Consider the following 19,695-nt stretch of genomic DNA (forward strand, 5'->3'; position numbering starts at 1 on the left):
ATGTCGTGAAGCTGGTTGAGAATTTGCCTGTGATTATTTGCTTGCACTAATGCGAGCTAAACTGGGAAAAACGTCAGTGATGTCAAGGCATTGGAAGATCCAGGGCACTGTGCTGGAATGAATGAGGTGATTCTTGCCCCTTTGAACTGTTAGAGACGTTAATGGAATTAAGAAAAGCTTCTTAATGGCATTCTGGAAAATATTTTTTCTTTTCTGACATCTTTCATGAAGTGGTTGATCAGGAGAAATCAGTATTTTTATGCTGGGTGAATGCAGAACATCGTTAGAGCACGTTAGGAACAGTGGAAGCTGTTAATAACAAATTACCTTCTGTAATAAATATAGCAGGAGCTTAATTCATTGTTTGTGAAAGTAAGGGAGAAAATGTATACTCTCACTGGAGAGATTTTATTTGGATTATAGACCACGAACACTGAGAACATTCTATAATTAAATTGGCTGAAATAGAGACCCGACAAAATATTGGTGAAAATAATGCACACTGTTTTGGTGTTGGGCAAAAAGATCGTTGTGTCTGCTTGCTTTTTAATTACTTGTCAGGTTTCTTTTTATTTCTCTCTCTTTCTAAGCTCAACATAGGAAACCTGTCCCTGTGCTGTAGTGTCTCTGATTGATTGATTTTAATTTCATGGGACAGATAGTCTCAGAAATGACTAAGTGGATCTGTTTCCCCCCATGAAGTTGGAGCTGTGTCAGCTTTGCAAAAGCTGGCCCCGTGTCACAGGTGCTGGGTGAATCTGAGCATGTTGGGGAGAAAACAGTACTTCATGTCCCATTTTTAGTCTTGGTGTCGATAAAACCCTTTTCATCATCTTGGAGAGGTTTCCATGGTGCTAAGTTGTTCTCCAATTACTCCCTACAGGAATTCGGCTGCTTGCTGTGCAGGGAGAACTAGTTTGTCTCCGGGTGTTTGTGCTGGGGACGCAGCTGGGGAGCAGATAATTGCATGTCCATTTCAAACGGCTGTCCCTAAGCTGGGCCCTGGAGGGCTGTGGTGAGGTGCCCTGGAGGCCCTGCTGAGCTGTGGTGAGGCGATAATGATTCCAAGCAGTGATGGCCGCTTTGTTCCTGTGCTCAGTATCACCCTTAGCTGGGTGGCATCACTGTGTGCGGAAGCGGTGTGTTACTGTGGGGACATGGTTGCAGCTTTATAGCTGTATTGTGGGGGCTGTTGCAGCTTTGTAGGTCATCTGATCTGGGAGCTATTACGTCAAGATCTTTTATGAGATATGTGGAATTTCACTTCGTGAAATTAATAATCACTAACATTTAATCATTGTCATCATTTGCAATTGTATTTGTAGAAGTATCGTATTTATTGACGTGGTATTTAATAATTCAGTTTGTGAAACTCAGCTTTGTTAAAGCTGGTGTAGGAAAGACAGAGTACGTTATTGGGTGCTCATTTTGTTGCTGCGATATGCCTTTCCTATCTACTGCCTTCAACTCCTCTCCTATGTGGACAAGACTTCAGTGAGGAAACACTGGCTTGTGAACTTTGCATTTTCTCCATAACATCTCTGCAGAGTGGCCTTACTGAGGGACTTAGGGGACCTTTATCCTTTGGAAGAGATGAACAGTGCACGTGATCTTGCAGCTGTCAGGGAAGAGAAGTGTTTTCAGCCGAGAGAGGTGACCAGTGTGTTATTGAATGGTGTCATTGAAAGCATCGGTGATTTTCCCTTGCAATTCCTGAGTGGAATGAATTGATGTTTGAGTTACTGGCTCGTAGGTTATGCTGTTCTGCTGTGAGTTTGTACAGGCATATCTGTCTTAAGCTTAAACCTACAGGGCATTAAATGTCGTGTTTGAAGAGGGTATTGCTTTGTCTTTCTGTGCATTTGTTTTCATTCTCTGTCAGATTAAGGGGATGCTTGAACTTGTACAGATCTTTTACCGGCTAGTTCTTACTAGCCACCACTAATAAATAGGTGAGATGAATAGGTGAGACCCTAACCTATGAGGCTCAAGTAAGGTGCCTGATGCTTTAAAGCTACTGGAATATTCTTTGTCTGTTGCAGTGCATGGACCATTAAGGGGCAGGATGGACAAATCATTGGAAATTTTTCTGTAGGAAGTGATACCATTTCATCAAAGAGATGGTGCTGAATGAATTTTTATATCCACGTAACAGTGGTTTGATTGTCAGCTTCAGGAGTGGGAAATGCATGGTGTTTGCTTATCACACAGTAGGCTTGTGCTGATGGATTTTCATTTTTTGATTCCTGAGTATAAAATGTAGGGTGGGAATTTAAGACATGACAGTTGAAATAAGCTGTTGTGCAGGATTTGATGTTTCCTTCCGCCCTTTCTGCTCAATACCGTGTAAGGAATTGTGAATTGTAGTACTCAGTCTTTTTCATTCCCTCAGTTCTGACGTGAGGTAAATGGTACAGGCAGTCACATTTACTATCAGCAACTGAGTAAACTGAGATCAGAAAACTTACAGTAGCTTCTGAGCTACGTATGCAGAGGTGCTCTGAGGTTCTGAAGGTGTTGGGAGTTATTACTGGCATTTGCTTGTTCATTTAAACCTCTTCCACTCACAGTCTTTTCTTCATTTGATGCATGTTTGAAGACTTTGATGTTGTATATTCGTCATCTATCTTCCCTAAGATTACAGAACGAGTTACTTAAAATGAAGAAATTAATCCTAAAGAAGTGAAGCTCTGCAGACCACAGCAATTTGTCGCGTCTGCCCATCTGCTTTGCTCCAGGAGGTGAATTCCCAGCTTCCATAGTAACCATCCTTCTGACAGCCAGTCTGGCTGATGCAACAAAATAGCAGCCAATAAAAATGCTAAGTTGCTATGGTAATTGTCATCGTTGCAGCATCACTAGTACGTGTTCATTTTGAATGTTACTGAAATTATTATTAGTTATGCAAGTATGCCGATGCTGTAGAATTTGTGAAATATGATTTGATATGAAACCTCTGTCTTATCATATGCTTTGAGCTAACATGTTAAGTCTTGGGTGGTGAAACGTCAGGTTTTCAATATGTAAGTCGAATGGAGAAGGCATTTGGCAGCAGGGAGGAAGGAACATTCAGCTACTCACCAAACAAGTGTAGTGTGTTCTTTCACTGAGTTCTGTGAACAGCAGCAATGTTAAAGTCATACAGAAATAAATCAATCACGTACAAATTGTATAGCTGTTTTTATATCTGAATTTTTTTAGCTCCTGCTCAGGTAGCCAATAAAAATATTTGAATTGAAATATTTGTTTTCTTCTGTTTCATGTATATTAAATAAATACATATATTAAACCCAATATAATAGTGATTGCCGTGTTTGGGGATATACTCCCATTGGATAGATCAGTGGGTTGTTAGCAGCTTTATGGATTAGCCTGATGACATTCTTGCACGGTTTTAACAGTTGTGATCATTCCTGGAAGGTGTTTATTGATTATGCATTAGTAATCGTGGAAGATGCAGCCTATAATGATCTGGTTTATTTTACAGATTTTCCAGGGGCTTAGTTTTGTCAATATTTGGTTCTTGTCAACAACTATGGAATGATTATTGTGCTTTTGATCAGTACAGTTCTGTGTTTGGTCTGAGATCTTGGTTGAAAGTATAACCGTTTACATTGGTACTACACTGATATCAATTGTGAGGGTTGATATATATATTTTTAAAGTAATTAATAAGTCCACTCTTGTATACAACAGATGGCAATAGAAGAAGATGACATGTTAATTTACCTATGCTGTGGTACAGATTTCCCGCTCTGTGTCCAGATCCATGGTATTGAAGTAGTTAATCTTTCTTAATGCTTAAAAACTTTCGATGGGTCTGCTTTGGTGATAGTTCTGTAAGCCCTCTTTTTTATTTTAAGAGTTACTACTTGCTTCTCTTGGATGCTTAAACAAGTTCAGTAAAATCCCATATTGCATAAAACATAATACATCACATATGTTACAAAGTATTATGTAAGCTATCAAATTATATATCAAATCCACTGCAGTGGTAACAAGCACCAAAAGCTTCTGTGTTTGATATGTGATGATTTTTCTTTTGATGTGATCTCAAGGTAAGCTTGCAATCTGTATTTGTATAGGTGCATATTGTGCAAGAAAATAGCTGGATTGATATGGCATGTCTACTTGATAAATACTGGGATTTCTAACGTCTTTCAGTTCTGTGAAGAATCTCCCCACATTAGGCAGCTATATCCTCTATCAAAATATGATAGCTAAAGTGCGCCAGTGTAGAATGTTGGCTCTGCTTAGTGCTGAATAAATCTCAGCTGTTTAAGTTCCTTCTGAAATTGGAGTCACCTATTCCAAAAGCTGTAAGGAGATGAGTTCACTGATTGACACTGACCTAGTGAGTGCTCAGTATTTTGGGAACTGCACGAGTGTCTAAGCACTGATGAGGCATAATTTGAAATCTTTTGGAGGGCAACGTTTCCATTCAGAAAGTGATGTCATCCTGTTGATCTCCTGCTTTAAAAACAAAACATACAAACAGAAATGCACACACAGAACGCGTGCCTCGAGCTGCTGCAAACCCTCCTTTCATCTTTTTGGCTTCAGATTTCTGTTGGTGTATGCACATGCATACCTATAAAATATAAAGCATAGAAATATGGTGTTGGGGTTAAGAGAAAATAAAGAATTATTCTGTTTTCAAGTGAAACAAGATTTGTTGTTGGTAAATTAAGTCAGTGAAGAACAATTTTTTGTAAAAGCATCAGTAAAATATTCAGTGATGATTGTTACGTGAAGATATGGTGCTGAGTCTGTAAATAACTCTGCTGGAAAATAAGTTGGGATGTATAACTGGGAATCAAGTCTGTTCTTTGAGTGGTGCAGTGGTTCTATTACTTCTTTACTGCTAGAATCTCCTTTAGCAGTGAAATGGACCTTAGTCTTATCTGTACAATACCTAACTGTAAAAATATCTGTATATATATTATTTCAGTAGATAATGAGATTTTCTATTCTGTCTGTTAGAGTTTTATTATAAGATGAAACCGGTTTTTGGGTCAGTTTTGAGCCAGATGACTAATTATTCTCTGACCTACCAATTGACCCTCGACCTTGATGCTTGTTTTGGACGTGTGCTAATTTGCCATGGGCAACCCCATGTGGCTGTTCAGTCTGCTAGATTTGTGCTCTCCATTTGAAGTGCACGTTCTGGCAGGCTTGATTCAGTACATCTGATGTTATGTAATTGTCACTTTTTTTAAAGCTGATGAAACTTGAAGAAAGCCATTTTAGGAGAAGTAAAGGTCTTTGTCCATAGGCTCAGCCTTCTCACAGACTGAAATATGATGCAGAGTCATCCCACAAATGGCCCCAGGATGGAATGAAGGAGACCGAGCAGGTGTTCTCAAAGAAAAGCAGGCAGCATTGCAAACAGAGAATTAGTAAATCCAATTTTCAGAATAGTGAATGAGCAGGCAAAGATGAGATGCTACTGTTAGAGATAACAGTAGATACATTCCTCTCTCTCTCACATTGCTGCTTTGCTCTGCTCTTGAAAGCAAACGTGCACTTGTTTCAAAAGGTGTCATCTGATCTTTGTGTGGAACTGGGAAATCAAGATGGTGAGCAAAATGTTTTATGAAGTTGTGTTTCCGTTTTGCCCAATTAAGGTAGAAAGAAGGGCCACATAAACACTGCAGTGTGTGATGAAATAATGCGCGTGTCGACAGGAATGAACTTGCAGTAAATAACTGCCATTTTCTTCTTAGTAATTTGCAGATGCTTAAAGACTCTGGCACTGTGGTCTGTATGTGCTTAGCACAGCATGTGTTGCAGAAGCAAGGAAATGTCTCTGTCTGAAATAATGCTGCATTTGAAGTCATTGTAAGATTCAGGGATTGAAAGTCTTCTGAACGACATCAACAATAAATTGTTTAGACTAATAATAGCTCATGAAGTGGTGGAAGGGATTTTGAATCCACGCTTAAGCAATACTGAATTCAGTTGTTTTTCCTAGTTTAGCTGTCTCAGTTTTTCTTGAAGTGTTTGTCAGTGATATCTAGATTTGACTAGAATGGGTTAAACTACATCTGCCATAAAAATGAATGTGAATGCCTTTCTCTGTGAAAGGCACTGCTGTTCCCCTCAGGATCTGGCCTTAGCTCCTTCATAATTAGGATTTTGTTGATGGCTTCTGTGGAAATTGGTTGACCAGAAGTAGGGCGATGTGAACACTGCCGTGTCCTACTTTTCCAGACCCCGCTCTGCTGCTTTGTCCTTGGAAGTCAGTAATGTGTTCTGTTCCACTGCATACATTTTTGCTCTTTTCATTGTATACCTTCATGTTCCATTGTGCATTAGAATATTTTCTTAAGATAGTGCTGAAGTATGGAACTGCACTGTATAGATATTATGGTCCTGCCTTCATGGAATTAGCAGATTGTGTTCAAGTGGAGCAGATGTTGATTAGCTCTGGGCTCCGATTTACTTCGTGCTTCATTTTTACTATGGCCTTTACATTGCCTAAAAGCAGTTCTCTGCGTGTCTCTATTTATAGTTGAATGCCACTGAGCAGCACCACTGATAAATAAAACTGAAATGCCAATAGGTTCTTTTTCCAAATGGCGTTTCAAGGAGCAGTCCACGCTTGCTTTAAAATTAGAGTTACCATGCTGCTGTTTTGCTTGAAGATTAAATTAAACATGGGCAGCTCTGATCTGTGGCTGTACCCCAGCTCTGTCCTTGTGCATGCACTTTTTCCCACCTGCTGCCCGGTTGTTCCTTGCCTGTCTGCTGGCTGCCTGGAGGCAGTGATGCTTGGAATGTTCCTGCAGGGACGTTCTTAAGGCTGTCTTCCAGGGCAAGAATAAAACCCTGTCAGCTAGTTGTCAACTGTTTGTCCTTTTTGGTTAGTAGAAGGTCTGTTTGTTGTTAGTATCTAAATGCCCCAAAACAAAGCTAAGTGGTTTTCTTTATTTTGTGCTATTATTTTAAAGCAGAGGAGTACCATGTAATTATCACACATGCATATTTTGTAAAGAATGCTATGATTAGTTACTGATAGAGATATTCTGTTACCAGCTGGGATTATGTAGAATTGCTTCTGTGGAGTTAGGAATGACTTTATATGTGTACAGACCCATCTGTACACTGAGTCTATAGAAAGCTGTGTGGTTCCAGGAAAGCACTGATAGAAAGGAAGCTTATGTTAGGATATAGGGGTTATTAATCAGATTTGCAGGTTACTTGATAGCTGTGAAGCATAATAGCATGAGGCATAATGGGTCTGACACTAACCAGCAGGATATTACCATGAAATAGTTAGCAGGGGTTGGGGGCCACCAGTAAGCTCCTTGTAATGCACTGCGCAGGGCAGCAACATCTGCACTCTCAGCGCCTCGCACCGTAGTGCAGAACAAAAGGTTTCCACATAACCTTTTTACTAAAGCCAGGTAGGTGTAGGTTGCACTTCACTGACTGTTTTTCACTGGTGCTACGCATGAGGTGTTGCAGTGGATCGCACAGGCTGATATTCTTGGAACATGGGATTGCTTCTTCACAGATCAGTGCACCTTTCATGTCCTTAATTACCTTAAGCCAAAAAATATGGTGGTGTATGAATATAAGAGAGAGGAAAAATGACTGTTCAGTAAGTTAAGGTCAAGCAAATTGCACAGCACATGTTTTATCTCTCTCATTAGCTGAGAGCTAGGGAGTATTGGCAGTTTCCGTAAGACACATCTAAGTCCATGTCTTTTTGGGACTTTTCTGGCATTAGATTAAACATTCTTTAGGCAAGGATGAGAAAAATCTCTTCTTGAGAAAGCAACTAATAAATAATTTAACAGTAATTCCCGTTCCTTCCACTCTGTAAGGCAATTGCTTAATTGGATAGTTGTTTGTGTGCTTGAGAAGGGTAACGGCCAGCCTTTCTCACTGTAGGAAGTTGGTGAGAGATATGGAAAGGGAATTGGGTTGGGGCTCAGAATGTGTAGGGGTGCTTCCCAGGCAGTTCCCTGTCCCAGGGTGCAGGAGGATTTCAGTTCCAGCACTCCTTGGCTTTAGGCATTGGAGCTGGGGCTGCGGAGGGAAAGCCAGGCCCACAGATAAATACAGTAACCAGGTAACGTGTTTGTCTGCAGCTGAAGGATTAACAGGTTACATCAGGCTACTATGAAGACAGATTTTTCTTTGCGCTGTTATGCTCGGAATTGAGAGCTGGGTACAAAGTATTTCTTGTGCTTAGCGCTGTGATATGATCTCTGAATTAGGATAGTGATGTGAAGCGAAATCCCAGGCACTGTGTCTTGTTGCTCATTGTGAGGTGTCGTTTATTAACTGTGGCATTTCTGAAGCATGCTAAGTGTGGTAGAAGGCATTGTTTCCCTTTTTCCAATTAGCTCCTACATTTGTATGAACATTTATCAGCAAATGTTTAAATGTCTTAAAGCTGGCATTTTCAGTGGGCTTGCCAAGAGACAAATCTCTATTCCTCGGAGGCAGCGCAAATCAAATTAGCACAGACTGAGTTCTTTTTTCTAACTGTGGGAGTTCTGTCAAATCCATTTAATACTGAGATAGAGCTGACCCACTTGTTTGGCAAGTGGTAGTGAGCAGAAAACAGCACGAGTTCGGGAAGTTCTTAAACGTATGAACTTTGGTTTTGTGAAATAGTTAACCAGCACTTCCTTTTGTAATAATTTGTTCAGTATGTATTACTGTGATGTTTAAAAAAAAATTCCTCCTTATTTGAGTCTTGAACGTTCTTGAGGACTTGTGCGTTAAGATCTTTTATAGAGGAAAAGATCCTCAAAACTGAGGTATTGTCAATGTTAAAATAATGTTGTTAATAACTCAGTGCTGTTAAATATGCCGATACATTTGCACACTGAATGTATGTGAGGGAATTGAAAGAGCTAATATGAAAAGTGAGTTGGTCCAGGGATGGATGTCAGGTTTGGAAAGGAATGGATCAGTCAGGGGCACTGTATTACCGATGCATGCGTGCACAGTCTGAGCTCTGAGAACCAAAGCATCGTGTTGCTTTTATCTAGGTTGTTGTTGCTGCTCTGCTGCAGGATGCTTTGGTGCAGCCAGCTCCATCAGCGCAACAGTGAAATATGGCTGGGGGAGCAGGAAAGCTCTTGTTTTTCTTGAAGGATTCCGCAGTCTGTTGTTTCAATCAAAATCTGCTAGAGAAGTAGGTTTTAGCACGGCTGTAACTGAAGGAAATGAGAGGAAGTCATATTCTTGCATGATAGTATCTTTGAATGTACTAATTGCTGGAGAAGGGATGTAGTGATTCTCTGTGTTTTTATCTGTTTTGATTTACTAGTGGAAAATGGGAACACACAAATAAAAACATTGGTAGGACTAGAAGATGTCAGAAGTTTAAACATGGTAAACTTTTCAAAAAAATTTCCATTTCTTTTTACTGCATCGAGCTGTTAATGGTAGGTTCCTTTCTCAAGTGACTTCATTGCTTGATGACTGCTAAAATACCATTTTGTTCCAGGTAAACGAAATGCATCCCTGCTGGCGTGAGCATCAGTTCTATGCTAGTGATTCTATTTTTTAATACTGTTTAACAAAACGGTTTCTGGCAACAGGATCAGAATGTTGGGCGCAGCCTATTTTCCCTGTTTGGTGGCTGTTTCAGCAGCCATTGCTGAGGGCAAACTGCCTGTCTTCCAAGTTCCAGGAACCCCTGGAATGATGCTAGGACCAGTGTTGAAGGATCTGCTGAGTCCTCATAATTTGGTTACTTATCACAAATGTATCTAATTGTTAGAAGTTTTAAAAATCCTTTCTCAACAACAAATTAAAAGCAATTGTAATTTAGAAAAATAAGAGATGACAAATAAATAAAATAAGTAAATACAGTTATTTACAGTAATCTCTGTAAATAAGAGATGACAGCAACATTCTAAGTTCACTGTTTTTTAATTCTATAAATATGTTTGAGTACTATTTTACCTTTGCTTTAAGTAGATACTAATTTGCTGGATGTGGATTACTCTGTAATGTCTTAGAGGATCAGACTGACAAAGCTCTGAGGTTTTTTGCTACATGTGATAAGTAGTAGTAAACTGAGTAATAAGGTATAGCTTTCTGTACATGAATATATAGTGTGCTCTGTGCATACAGTAGACATTAGCCAATACTTACTTCACAGAGACCTCACGTGTTTTCCTTGCATACTGCTCTATAGGTAGCAGTTGGCTTCCCAAGGCCTTTTGATTTAAATCAAGGTCAGTGGTAGTAATCTTGCGGTGCAGTGTCAATCTTGATTATAGGGGAGATAACATAGTGAAATTGAGTCTGTTTTTGTGCTGAGAAATTTCAAGGAAACTCTCGTTGACAAATGACTTAAACATAAATGCATACTGATAACTAATGCATTTAATAACTCTTGCATAGCAGGAGTGCAGTGGTGTTGAATAGTAGTAATTCTGTGCTCAGAATATTGGGAAATTGATGTTGCAACCTGTCTTAACAGTGGTCCATAGGTACTTCATGCTGAGAACTGTATTTCATCCTGGAAGTAATAAGAATTCCTTTTTTCTGGTTCGCGTTGATGTACTTGCTCTCTGTGGAAAGATTCCCTGGTAACTTAGTTACAGTCGAGGTGGCAGATTAAATTGAATGTAATTCAAGTGCACTTAATGTTTTCAGTATATTACTCAACCATTATGATCCTCATCTCTGCAAGACACCTGGTATCCCTAAGGAATGAGTAATTAGCAATAGGCAAATGGTATTTAGAAAGTGTGATAGTGAAAGGTGAAAACCAGACCAGAAGGGTAAATCTGATGAGAGATATTAGACAGTCTAAATCTGAATTTGATTACTGTTTAAGAACTTCATACATGTAAGAAAAATTGTTGGCCCACCATTTGTAGATTTTAATTTCTGTTCCTAAAAAAAAATGTAAGATGCAACTCTGAAAGTGAGGGCCAAGCTGAGGGTTACACTTGTCTAACAAGACCAGCTACAACTGTCAGTGTGATATGGCAGAGTACTTGCAGGGCACACTGAGTCTCACATCGTCACATGTGCATTGTTCAAGCTTCAGTGAGAGCAGGAAGAATTGCTTCTTAATTTGGGAAGGTGTCTGTTGTTGTTTTTGTTAGTAAATGATTGTCATTTTTTACTTCTGGCATCTCCATTACCAAGGTTTTTTGCTTCCTTTTGGTACAACTCTTCCTCCCTTTTGCAGTAATTTAGCTATGGTGGGACAGGAATGGACCATATATGAAATGGACTGCATAAGCACATAAAGCATGAGCTATAGGACACAGTAAAGTGGTTAAGTTATAGTCCTCAGCTACATTATGATCTGCTTTTTTCTTCTCTTAATAGGGTCGGTGTTTATGCTGAAGGTTCAAGTAAATGACATCATCAGTCATCAGTACCTGGCACAAGCAGTAGTGGAAGTGTTTGTTAACTACACCAAGACAAATTCTACTCTCACTGGAAACAACGGAGCAGTATTAATAAAAGTTCCTTACAAGTTAGGATTAAGCTTAACTATTGTATCATACAAAGATGGCTACATGTTAACACCTTTGCCTTGGAAAACTGGGAGAATGCCAAGTATGTAAGCCTCTTACTGTCCTATTATTAAACTGTATCTATTGGTAATTACAGTACCTCTTCTCAGCAGTCCATGTAGCTACTATCAAGTGAAAATGACTGCAGTCAGTTGAGGGAGGTGGTGCCTGTCAGTGCAGATGTAAGGGTGAAGGACCTGTTAGATCTGTCACAAATTCTTATTACTGTGCAAGTGAGGAGAGCCCTTGTTAACTCTGAGTAGGTTGTACTGCAACACTGTGAGTGTACTCTGAGAAATTATTCACTTAAACATAGCAAAGGGCTTTTAATGCATTTTTGATAAAAATCATATTTTATCTAGTGATTCACGGTGTGCCAGTGCTTTGAGTGTAGTATAACAGGTACAGCCTTTTGTTCCACTTTCTTTTCAGCAGTACTTCCTCCCAAGTTTTTCTCTTCTTAAATGGGCAAGAAAAAAATCATTATTTAAAAAACAAATCAATAAGAGGATGCTTCTAAGAACTCTAGCGACTTGTATTCTATAGAAAACATATAACAGTACCAAACACAGCCATATAGAACTTTGTCTAACCAACGTAATTCCTCTTCTGGCCACCAGGAGTCATTGATTTCTCTAGTCTTCATGTGCTCCTTTTCAGCTGCCCTATTCTTTTGGAGTCGGAGAGCTTATTAAATGGTTATTTTTTCAGTTGCATAGTATAACAGATATTATCACTTTCCACAGTATACTCGTCTGTGACGCTCTCGTTGTTCCCACAAAGTCAAGCTAATATATGGCTGTTTGAAGATAGTGTTCTGATCACTGGAAAATTGTCTGGTAAGTTCGTTGTGTACTGCAGGCTAAGCAATTCATGATACTTAGAAAAAAGAATGGCCGAGTTCATGCTCTCTGTAAATGTTCGTTTATCAACACTTGCTGATCTTCTAGGGACATGGAAGCCACTTAAGCCAGGGCTACCTGAGCACTGCTTTTCACAAGAGCTAGATATTACCTATGCCAAGGCTAGAATTTTGGTTGATTGTTTAACCATTTGTGACGGATGTGAGACTAGGAACTTAAAAGCCTTGAAAAAAGACTGTTCTGCTGACTGGATTTCTGAGCAATATTAAAAAAAAATGTGTATTTTTTTTACCATTGCTAAAACAAAATATTAATCTTTTACAGATGCCAAATCTCAACCAAGTGTTCAGTTTCAAAAATCTTTAATAAAGCTTCCAACAGATCACCATATTACAAATGTTACAGCTTATTTGACAGTGCCAGAGCAATTCTTGAAAGTGGACAGTTTTCTTTATATGACTGGAATTCTTCTAAACAAATCAGGTATAGTAGATGTATTATTTACATTTTTAAAGAGATTTTAAAAACGTCATGTTTTTGAGCACAAACTGTTTCATTAAAAATATGCTGAAATTAAAAGTGCCTGAGCCAGTTTCCATTGCATTAAATTGGTTTACTCTTCTTGCTATGGAGAAAAGCTGTGAACACAGCTGGTAAGTAAAGTTGCTCTTTGATTTGTTCCATGTATGTTTAGTGTAGTGAGTCAGAACTCGTAACGGTGAATTTTTCCTTGAGTCTGCTTTACAGACGTGTATAGATAGTTCTACTTAGTGCTGAAGCACAGTTACAGGATTCTGATGCGCAGTAAGTAACCTTTTAAATGACTTTCAATTGAAGATATTTGAGATATCGTGAGGCTGGAGAGCTAGTCAAATTAACGCCTTAAAATGCAGTTCTGGACAGTGTGAGTTATGGGAATCTAAAGCAGTCAGTGGGATTAATTTTAGCAATGGGCTTTTCTGTTTTTTCACTCGAATTCTGTCACCTGGTTGCTAGAGCTTTACACTTAGCGTAAAGGTCTTGTGCAGAGTATAATTTGGCTCACTGTAAACCTGTGTAAGCCTGTTTGAGACCAAGTAGTCTATATATATACAGAGCACAGTTGTAGTGATGTTTTCTATTCTGCTTCACAGGAGTAGCAGTGAGTGTTTTCAGTAGTCATTCAATCCAACTGCGTATCGGCATAGTTTAGGATTTGCCGTTGTATCAGATTTAATTTTTAATTACAGTTATCTCTGGCAGATCATACAGTTCTGTCTGTTTTGTTCTTTTGTTTCCATTCCCAGGGAGCTTGAAGCCTTGTGGCTCTGAATTTGATTACAGCGCATGCGGTGGCTACTAGTTGATTTATTTCAACTAACTGTTCTTTAATTTTCATTGAATATCATCACATCTAATTGATATGTTGACTGATGTATTTCATAACTGTTCTCATCTGTATCGCACCTTGTTAAATTTAAAGCATAAGAGAATAAGCAGCATTTCTCCTCTTCAGTTTTTCTTTCAATCTGTCTGGCATGTGTATTAAATTATTCATATACTCCTGTAGGAATAAGCTTCCTTTTAGGGAGATGGAAGCTAATTGATATCTGATGCACCAGGAGTTTTGTCGCAGCGAGCTTCTAACAGCCTGTGCAGATTTAATATTATTCCAGTACTTATTAATTCTGTTTCAGTTTTTTTTTTTTTCCAGTAGCCTGTCATATCGTGGACTCTGAAGTATTTGCAAATTAGTGTGAAGGAAAACAAAGGAAACAAAATGACAAGCTGCACTGTCAATTTTTGGTTATGGAGTTTCTTTTGAATACTTTGACATGTTTCAAGCTTGAACTACTCAGTTAATTTTAACTGAGTATGCCAAATTAGCATATTAATTGGTACGGGAAAGTTTATTAAGAGGGTTTGACTAAAAGGAGAATTGTGGTGGTTGTATATTTGCCATGTGTCTTCAGTTGGTTTCAAAGTTGTGTATATTGCATGATTAAAAAAAGTTAATCTGTTGGCTGACTCTTTGGGAATCAAGTTATATGATAAAGAAGGGTTTCTCCATCTCCAAGCCATCTTTGGCGTAGTCATTGATTCTACAGCCAGTGATGAATCTGTATGTTAGAAGTGTTTCTCTTTCACAGATGTGATATACAAATGACTGTTTTGGGCTTAGAACACAAGATTTACAAGTCTAGAAGTGTTCATTTCATTTGATCAAGTTAGTGATGTGTAACTGTGCATCTGAATGCAGATGAGGGCTTGACTTTGTTCCCAGGGATATATAATTAATTCTAATTATGTTTTTTGAAAAGTGTACTGTGAGTGGAGGATTACAGACAAAGTATTTCTGTAATTCAGGTTTCAAAAGCATTGAATTGACTCCTCTTGCTGCAATATGTGCAAACGTTCTCTTGGCTGGGAAAGAACTGAAAGTAAATGGTCCTATTCAGATTACACTTCCTCTTCCTACAAGTACTGTAAAATCAGGAGATGCTATACCTGCATGGACATTTGATATGAAAACTGGTAAGTAGGCTGATTTGTTATTCAACGTTTTAACACATTCTTACAGTTCTGAGTATATGCCATTTTATCATAAAATATTAATAGCGCTGATAAGTTGTTGTTAAATAGTCATCAGTTTGGCTGGAGATCCCGTGCTGGTTTTTGGATGACTGGCCTGAATTGTTCCAAGCCATTTCACTGCTTTCGCTAGTCTTAAAAGTGCTGCTAAAACTCATCAGCATTCCTATTCAACACGTTTGATTTAACAAATGATTATTTTCATGGGCGGGCTAATAATTCGGTGAACATATTTCATATGGTGTTGGACATGAAAACCTAATAATTCTGTGAAGGTCTTTCTAAAGGAAAGTGAATCAGAATTGAGAATTTAAGTCATTTGTTTTCTAAAGTATAGCTCTAAAAATCCTTTGATATTGAAGCTGGAATAGATGTTACTTAAGTCAATAAAAACAGTTATGAAAGTGAAATGGAGGCTACATAAGAGTTATTCATGGTAATACCATAGTTCTTTAAGTATGCAAGGGAGGCTGGGGATAAGACATGCTAAACCTTCTGTCATCACTCCATGTCTAATTTTAGTCAAGAGTAATGAGCTGTGTACACTTAGCCATTTAATTGTCCCATGTTTGGTGTGTGTGCATTGGTGTACTCACAGTCTTTGCTTGTTCCTTACACCTTTCACCATAGCTCATCTTAAAACATGCAAGTGAACAAAGATGTGAGTCTTTCCTCGCTGCTAAAGCAAATAACTGTTGTAGTTGAAAGTAGAGGAGAGGACGCTAACTCTGAAGATTTATTGTTTACACACTTGAGAGAGAAATTAATCATATTGATAACAACCAAAGAGCATAATTGATTAAAACCGAGAGTGTGCTAATTAAAAATTGGCATATAGAAAAATTTCTGAAGTCAATTTTAAATCTGGCTGTGCACCTAGGAGGCTTTCAGAGAGGAAAGTGGTAAAAGGTAGCATTCTTCATCAAAGTAAGTCTTTATCTGTGATGGCAAAATAGCCTAAGGGGATTTAATTTCTTGTTGCCATAGCCATCTTTGTCATCTCCTGTGCTCATCTCTACCTATGCTGAGCTGTTTTGACTTAGTAAACGAACAAAACTAGGTCAGCAGTGCTGTAAAAACAAAGAACTGACAGAAGTAGAGCAGATCAGCATAAGGGCAAATTGGAAAGAAACCAGTGTAAGGTGCATATCTGGGTGCCGAGGAGCCTACCCAACGTGCCTGATGAGGTGTGTCGGTCTTGAGACAAGAACAAGAACATGATGTACTAACTTAACAACTGTAGCAACAAAGGAATAGTTGATTGTTCACCTTTGGGGTTGTTCGCTATTAGAGGTTCTGTAAAGGTAAATTGTTGGCGATGATCCCTCACTGAAGTGCAGTACTGAGGTGGAGCCTGGAGTTTGGTGAGGGAAGAATAAAGAGAATTGAGAACAAGGAGAGAGAACTTACAGGTATAGCTTTAACTTGCATTTTTCATTCTACTTCTTCAGCTGTCCTATAGAGTAAGTATTTGCAACTATCTTTATGGTTCTGGATGTTTGTTCTTACATACCTTTCTTTATTTTACTTTTACTCTGACGTGTACAAATTGTGACTAATTTCTGACGTAACTGAGGAATAGCCAAGTATTTAATGCTGGTAACTGAAGCCAACTGAGCGTCTCAGCGATAGCACAGTCAAGAGCATCCACAGGAGCTGAACAGAGAGCTGTCACCACACCGAATAATAGTGTGAAAGGTCTTACGTGCAGGATGGCCCAACAAGATGTTGACATGTACTTCAGTATTCTCAAGTCCTTTGGTAGTTTGTCATACGTAATCAGAACTTCCATATCAATGCTGATAGATGTAAGTGAACAAGCCTGTGTTGTTGTGTAGATTAGTCTAGGTGCACCAGAAATAAAAACATAGAAAGTGTTTTCTTGTATCAACTTTTGAAGTGCTCCCCTGGGTAGCTCAGTGTACTGGTACAGACACTTAATGAAGTTAAGTGGTTGTTATTGTGGCTGCTGTAAATGCACAGTCTGTTCACATATGTTGAGTGTGGCCTCATTGTAGCTAAACACGTTGCTTTATTACAGTTGATAGAAGAATCGTAGAATCCTTAGAGTTGGAAGGAACCTCTAAGATCCATCTAGTCTGACTCCCTTGCAATGAACGGGGACACCACAGCTAGTTCAGATTGTATTCAGAATATGCACTTGGAAAAAATATTTTTTTCTTAATATTTACTTTTTTCTATGGAGTATGTTGTAGGCAAGATAAAACTTGAGTAGTCAAAAGAGATTATACTGCTTCTCATAGATATCTTAATTCGAAGCAGAGCTTTTGGAGACGTAGGATCTTTTAAATGTGATGGTGTGTTATTAATTTATTTTTTGAAAGCGTCTAAGTAGCTCACCCTCTGTACTTACAAAACTGTTGTTTTGCAGCATAGGGACATCTGACTTTAGAGCTGACAAGAAATAGGATTTGAGGTTCTGTTGTTGCCTCCATGTGGGAATTAGGGATGGAAGACACTTAGAGGTGTTGCTACTCCTAAGTCTGGAAAAGAGGTTCTCGACGTAACTGAGAAACCACCTCCTTCAGGGTTCTAGGCTCTTGCTGTTCCCTCTCTGCCAGCCATTATAAGTACCAAAAGAAGACTGCAAATTTTACTGCCAAATGGTTTGGAGAGGTGAAGGAGGTTGCAGACACGTGTGGCATGGGTCAACTCTCATCTCTACCTTCGCTCTGATAGTATGTCTTGGGTTTTCTGGAAGAAAGGGCCTGGATATCAGTTTATGTGGCTTTATATAAATCACACTTTTTTTGTAGTTTGGTTCTTAGTTTCTGTTTTTCTCCGCATGTTAACGTTTTTCTTTCTTGGTATTTGCAGTTTGAAAATGTAAGATTGTTTATATGAGACAGCTTTCGCTTTTCAGGATTGCACAGATGGTATACAGCTAATGTATTCAAATAATGCACTGTTTAATTCCATCTCTTCTACTGCACGCTTTATTAGTTGTAGAAGTTGGCATACCATAAAACTTGTCCTCTGCATTGCCTACCAGATGGTGTGGAGTCTGTGGCCTAACAATAGACCTTCCTTGGTCTAATTCAGTCGTTACTGTATTAGAGGAGGAAAGGAATGTTCATGACAAGCGTTGTTTATCCTATTGTAGCTTATTAGATTATGTTGCTTTCCCACTGATTGGTGTAAGCTGATGGAAAATTTCTATTCACATCCTTAAATTACTTGCTCCTTGATTTTTAAGTTTCTTACCTAAAATAAGGTCCTTTTTTTTTTTTTTTTTTTTTTTTCTCCAAATAATTGGCAGGAATATCTATTTAAGATACTTGTTATTAAGAAACGAATGATGTGAAAATAATTCAAGTAATTGCTTATGATGATATTTTATTTCAAAGTCAATGTATGTAAGGATATTTGTGTTGTAATTGTCGAAAGAAAACTTGCATTTTTAGCTAAAACTGTAATGCATAGCGTACAGGACAGAAGTTTAATTTTTCTTGAGTTTTTGATAATAGTTTATTTGATAGTGGTTTTAGATAGAAAGGAATGTGGCATGGCATTTTTGGAGTATCTTACCTTTTTCAGGTGCTTGGGTAAGCCGTGGCCTAGGAATGGTGAAGGAAGCAAATGATCAGTTAGTATGGACATACACTGCTCAACACTTAGGCTACTGGATTGCAGCTCCACTGCCTGGAACAAGAGGTATTGCACGTACAAATAGTGAATAATTCAAGTACAAAGTTGTCATCAGGCTGTTAGTTTGATTGTTTTGAATAACAAAAGAAAGGGAAAATGACATGGAATTTCAATACTGATAACCTCTGCTTGTTTGAATTCTGATAATGTGTGCCTTTCTGCATGTGATTGTTTCCTGGAATTTGCAGCACAGCCTGTATTTCCCTCCAGCAGTGCTAAAAGTTATAAGTTTATATTATTGCCATCTTCTGGAAGAACCTTGCAAGGAAACTGTAACTGTGGAGATTTAAAATGATCAGTAGCGTGTCCCTTACAGCTGAGGATAGTGTAAAACAGGAAGAAATGCAAGGAGATTAAGCTTAGGTGTGTGGCCTCAGTGGATCCTTTTTTATGTATACATGTTGCATACTTGGATTTTGCAGATTCAAAATGAGGGATTTTCCCAGGAGAAATGTGATGTGAAATCGTAAATATTATAAAAGCACTTCTTAATAGAAACACTGAACAGAATATATAGGTGATGTTTCTAAGTCAATGTGGACACCTCAGACAAATGTCATTTGGCTGGAATAGAATAGGTTCATGGTATTCCTTTAGTATCTAAGATGAACCCTTAGAAATCCGTTATACTGCACATTTTCTAGACTGCTAAAATAGCAAAGTGAGAAGGGATAGATGAATATAGTACCATAGGAACACACAATTATGGGAGGAGTACAGCATGTTGTATTGCTACAGCTCTGCATATCAATAACCATTACTTGATTTTTAAATCTAATTCTTGTCTGCTTTTGTGTTTGAAAATCTAGAATCGATCATTAGTGCGGTTTCCAAGGACATAACAGCCTATCACACAGTGTTCCTTACAGCCATACTGGGAGGCACTGTTATCATTATAATTGGATTTTTTGCTGTTCTTCTTTGTTACTGCAGGTAAGCAAAAAGAGGGGCTGTAATGAGCTCAGCATTAATGTAATTTAAGATTGATAAACTTGGACTTGGCAGGTTTCTTAACACTATTGAAAAGATATTAAGATATAAAGCAAACAGAATGTTTTCAACTCTTAATACGCCCAACTCCA

The 19,695-nt window shown here is 38.4% G+C and overlaps 1 protein-coding gene across 1 annotated transcript in view; it reads left to right on the plus strand.

Annotated features, from left to right (window-relative positions):
* The window catches only part of FAM171B (family with sequence similarity 171 member B), a 39,058-nt gene that overhangs the window by 8,982 nt on the left and 10,381 nt on the right, over positions 1–19,695 (plus strand). The window contains exons 2-7 of the mRNA XM_042822367.1: positions 11,320–11,553; positions 12,257–12,349; positions 12,698–12,856; positions 14,720–14,887; positions 18,503–18,619; positions 19,423–19,546. Of these exons, the coding sequence (XP_042678301.1) occupies positions 11,320–11,553; positions 12,257–12,349; positions 12,698–12,856; positions 14,720–14,887; positions 18,503–18,619; positions 19,423–19,546 (895 nt within the window). The remainder of the gene's footprint in view (positions 1–11,319; positions 11,554–12,256; positions 12,350–12,697; positions 12,857–14,719; positions 14,888–18,502; positions 18,620–19,422; positions 19,547–19,695) is intronic.

This window comes from Centrocercus urophasianus, unplaced genomic scaffold (assembly GCF_019232065.1).
Source record: "Centrocercus urophasianus isolate 14NV4802_14NV808 unplaced genomic scaffold, USGS_Curo_1.0 seq_20, whole genome shotgun sequence".
NCBI lineage: Eukaryota > Metazoa > Chordata > Aves > Galliformes > Phasianidae > Centrocercus > Centrocercus urophasianus.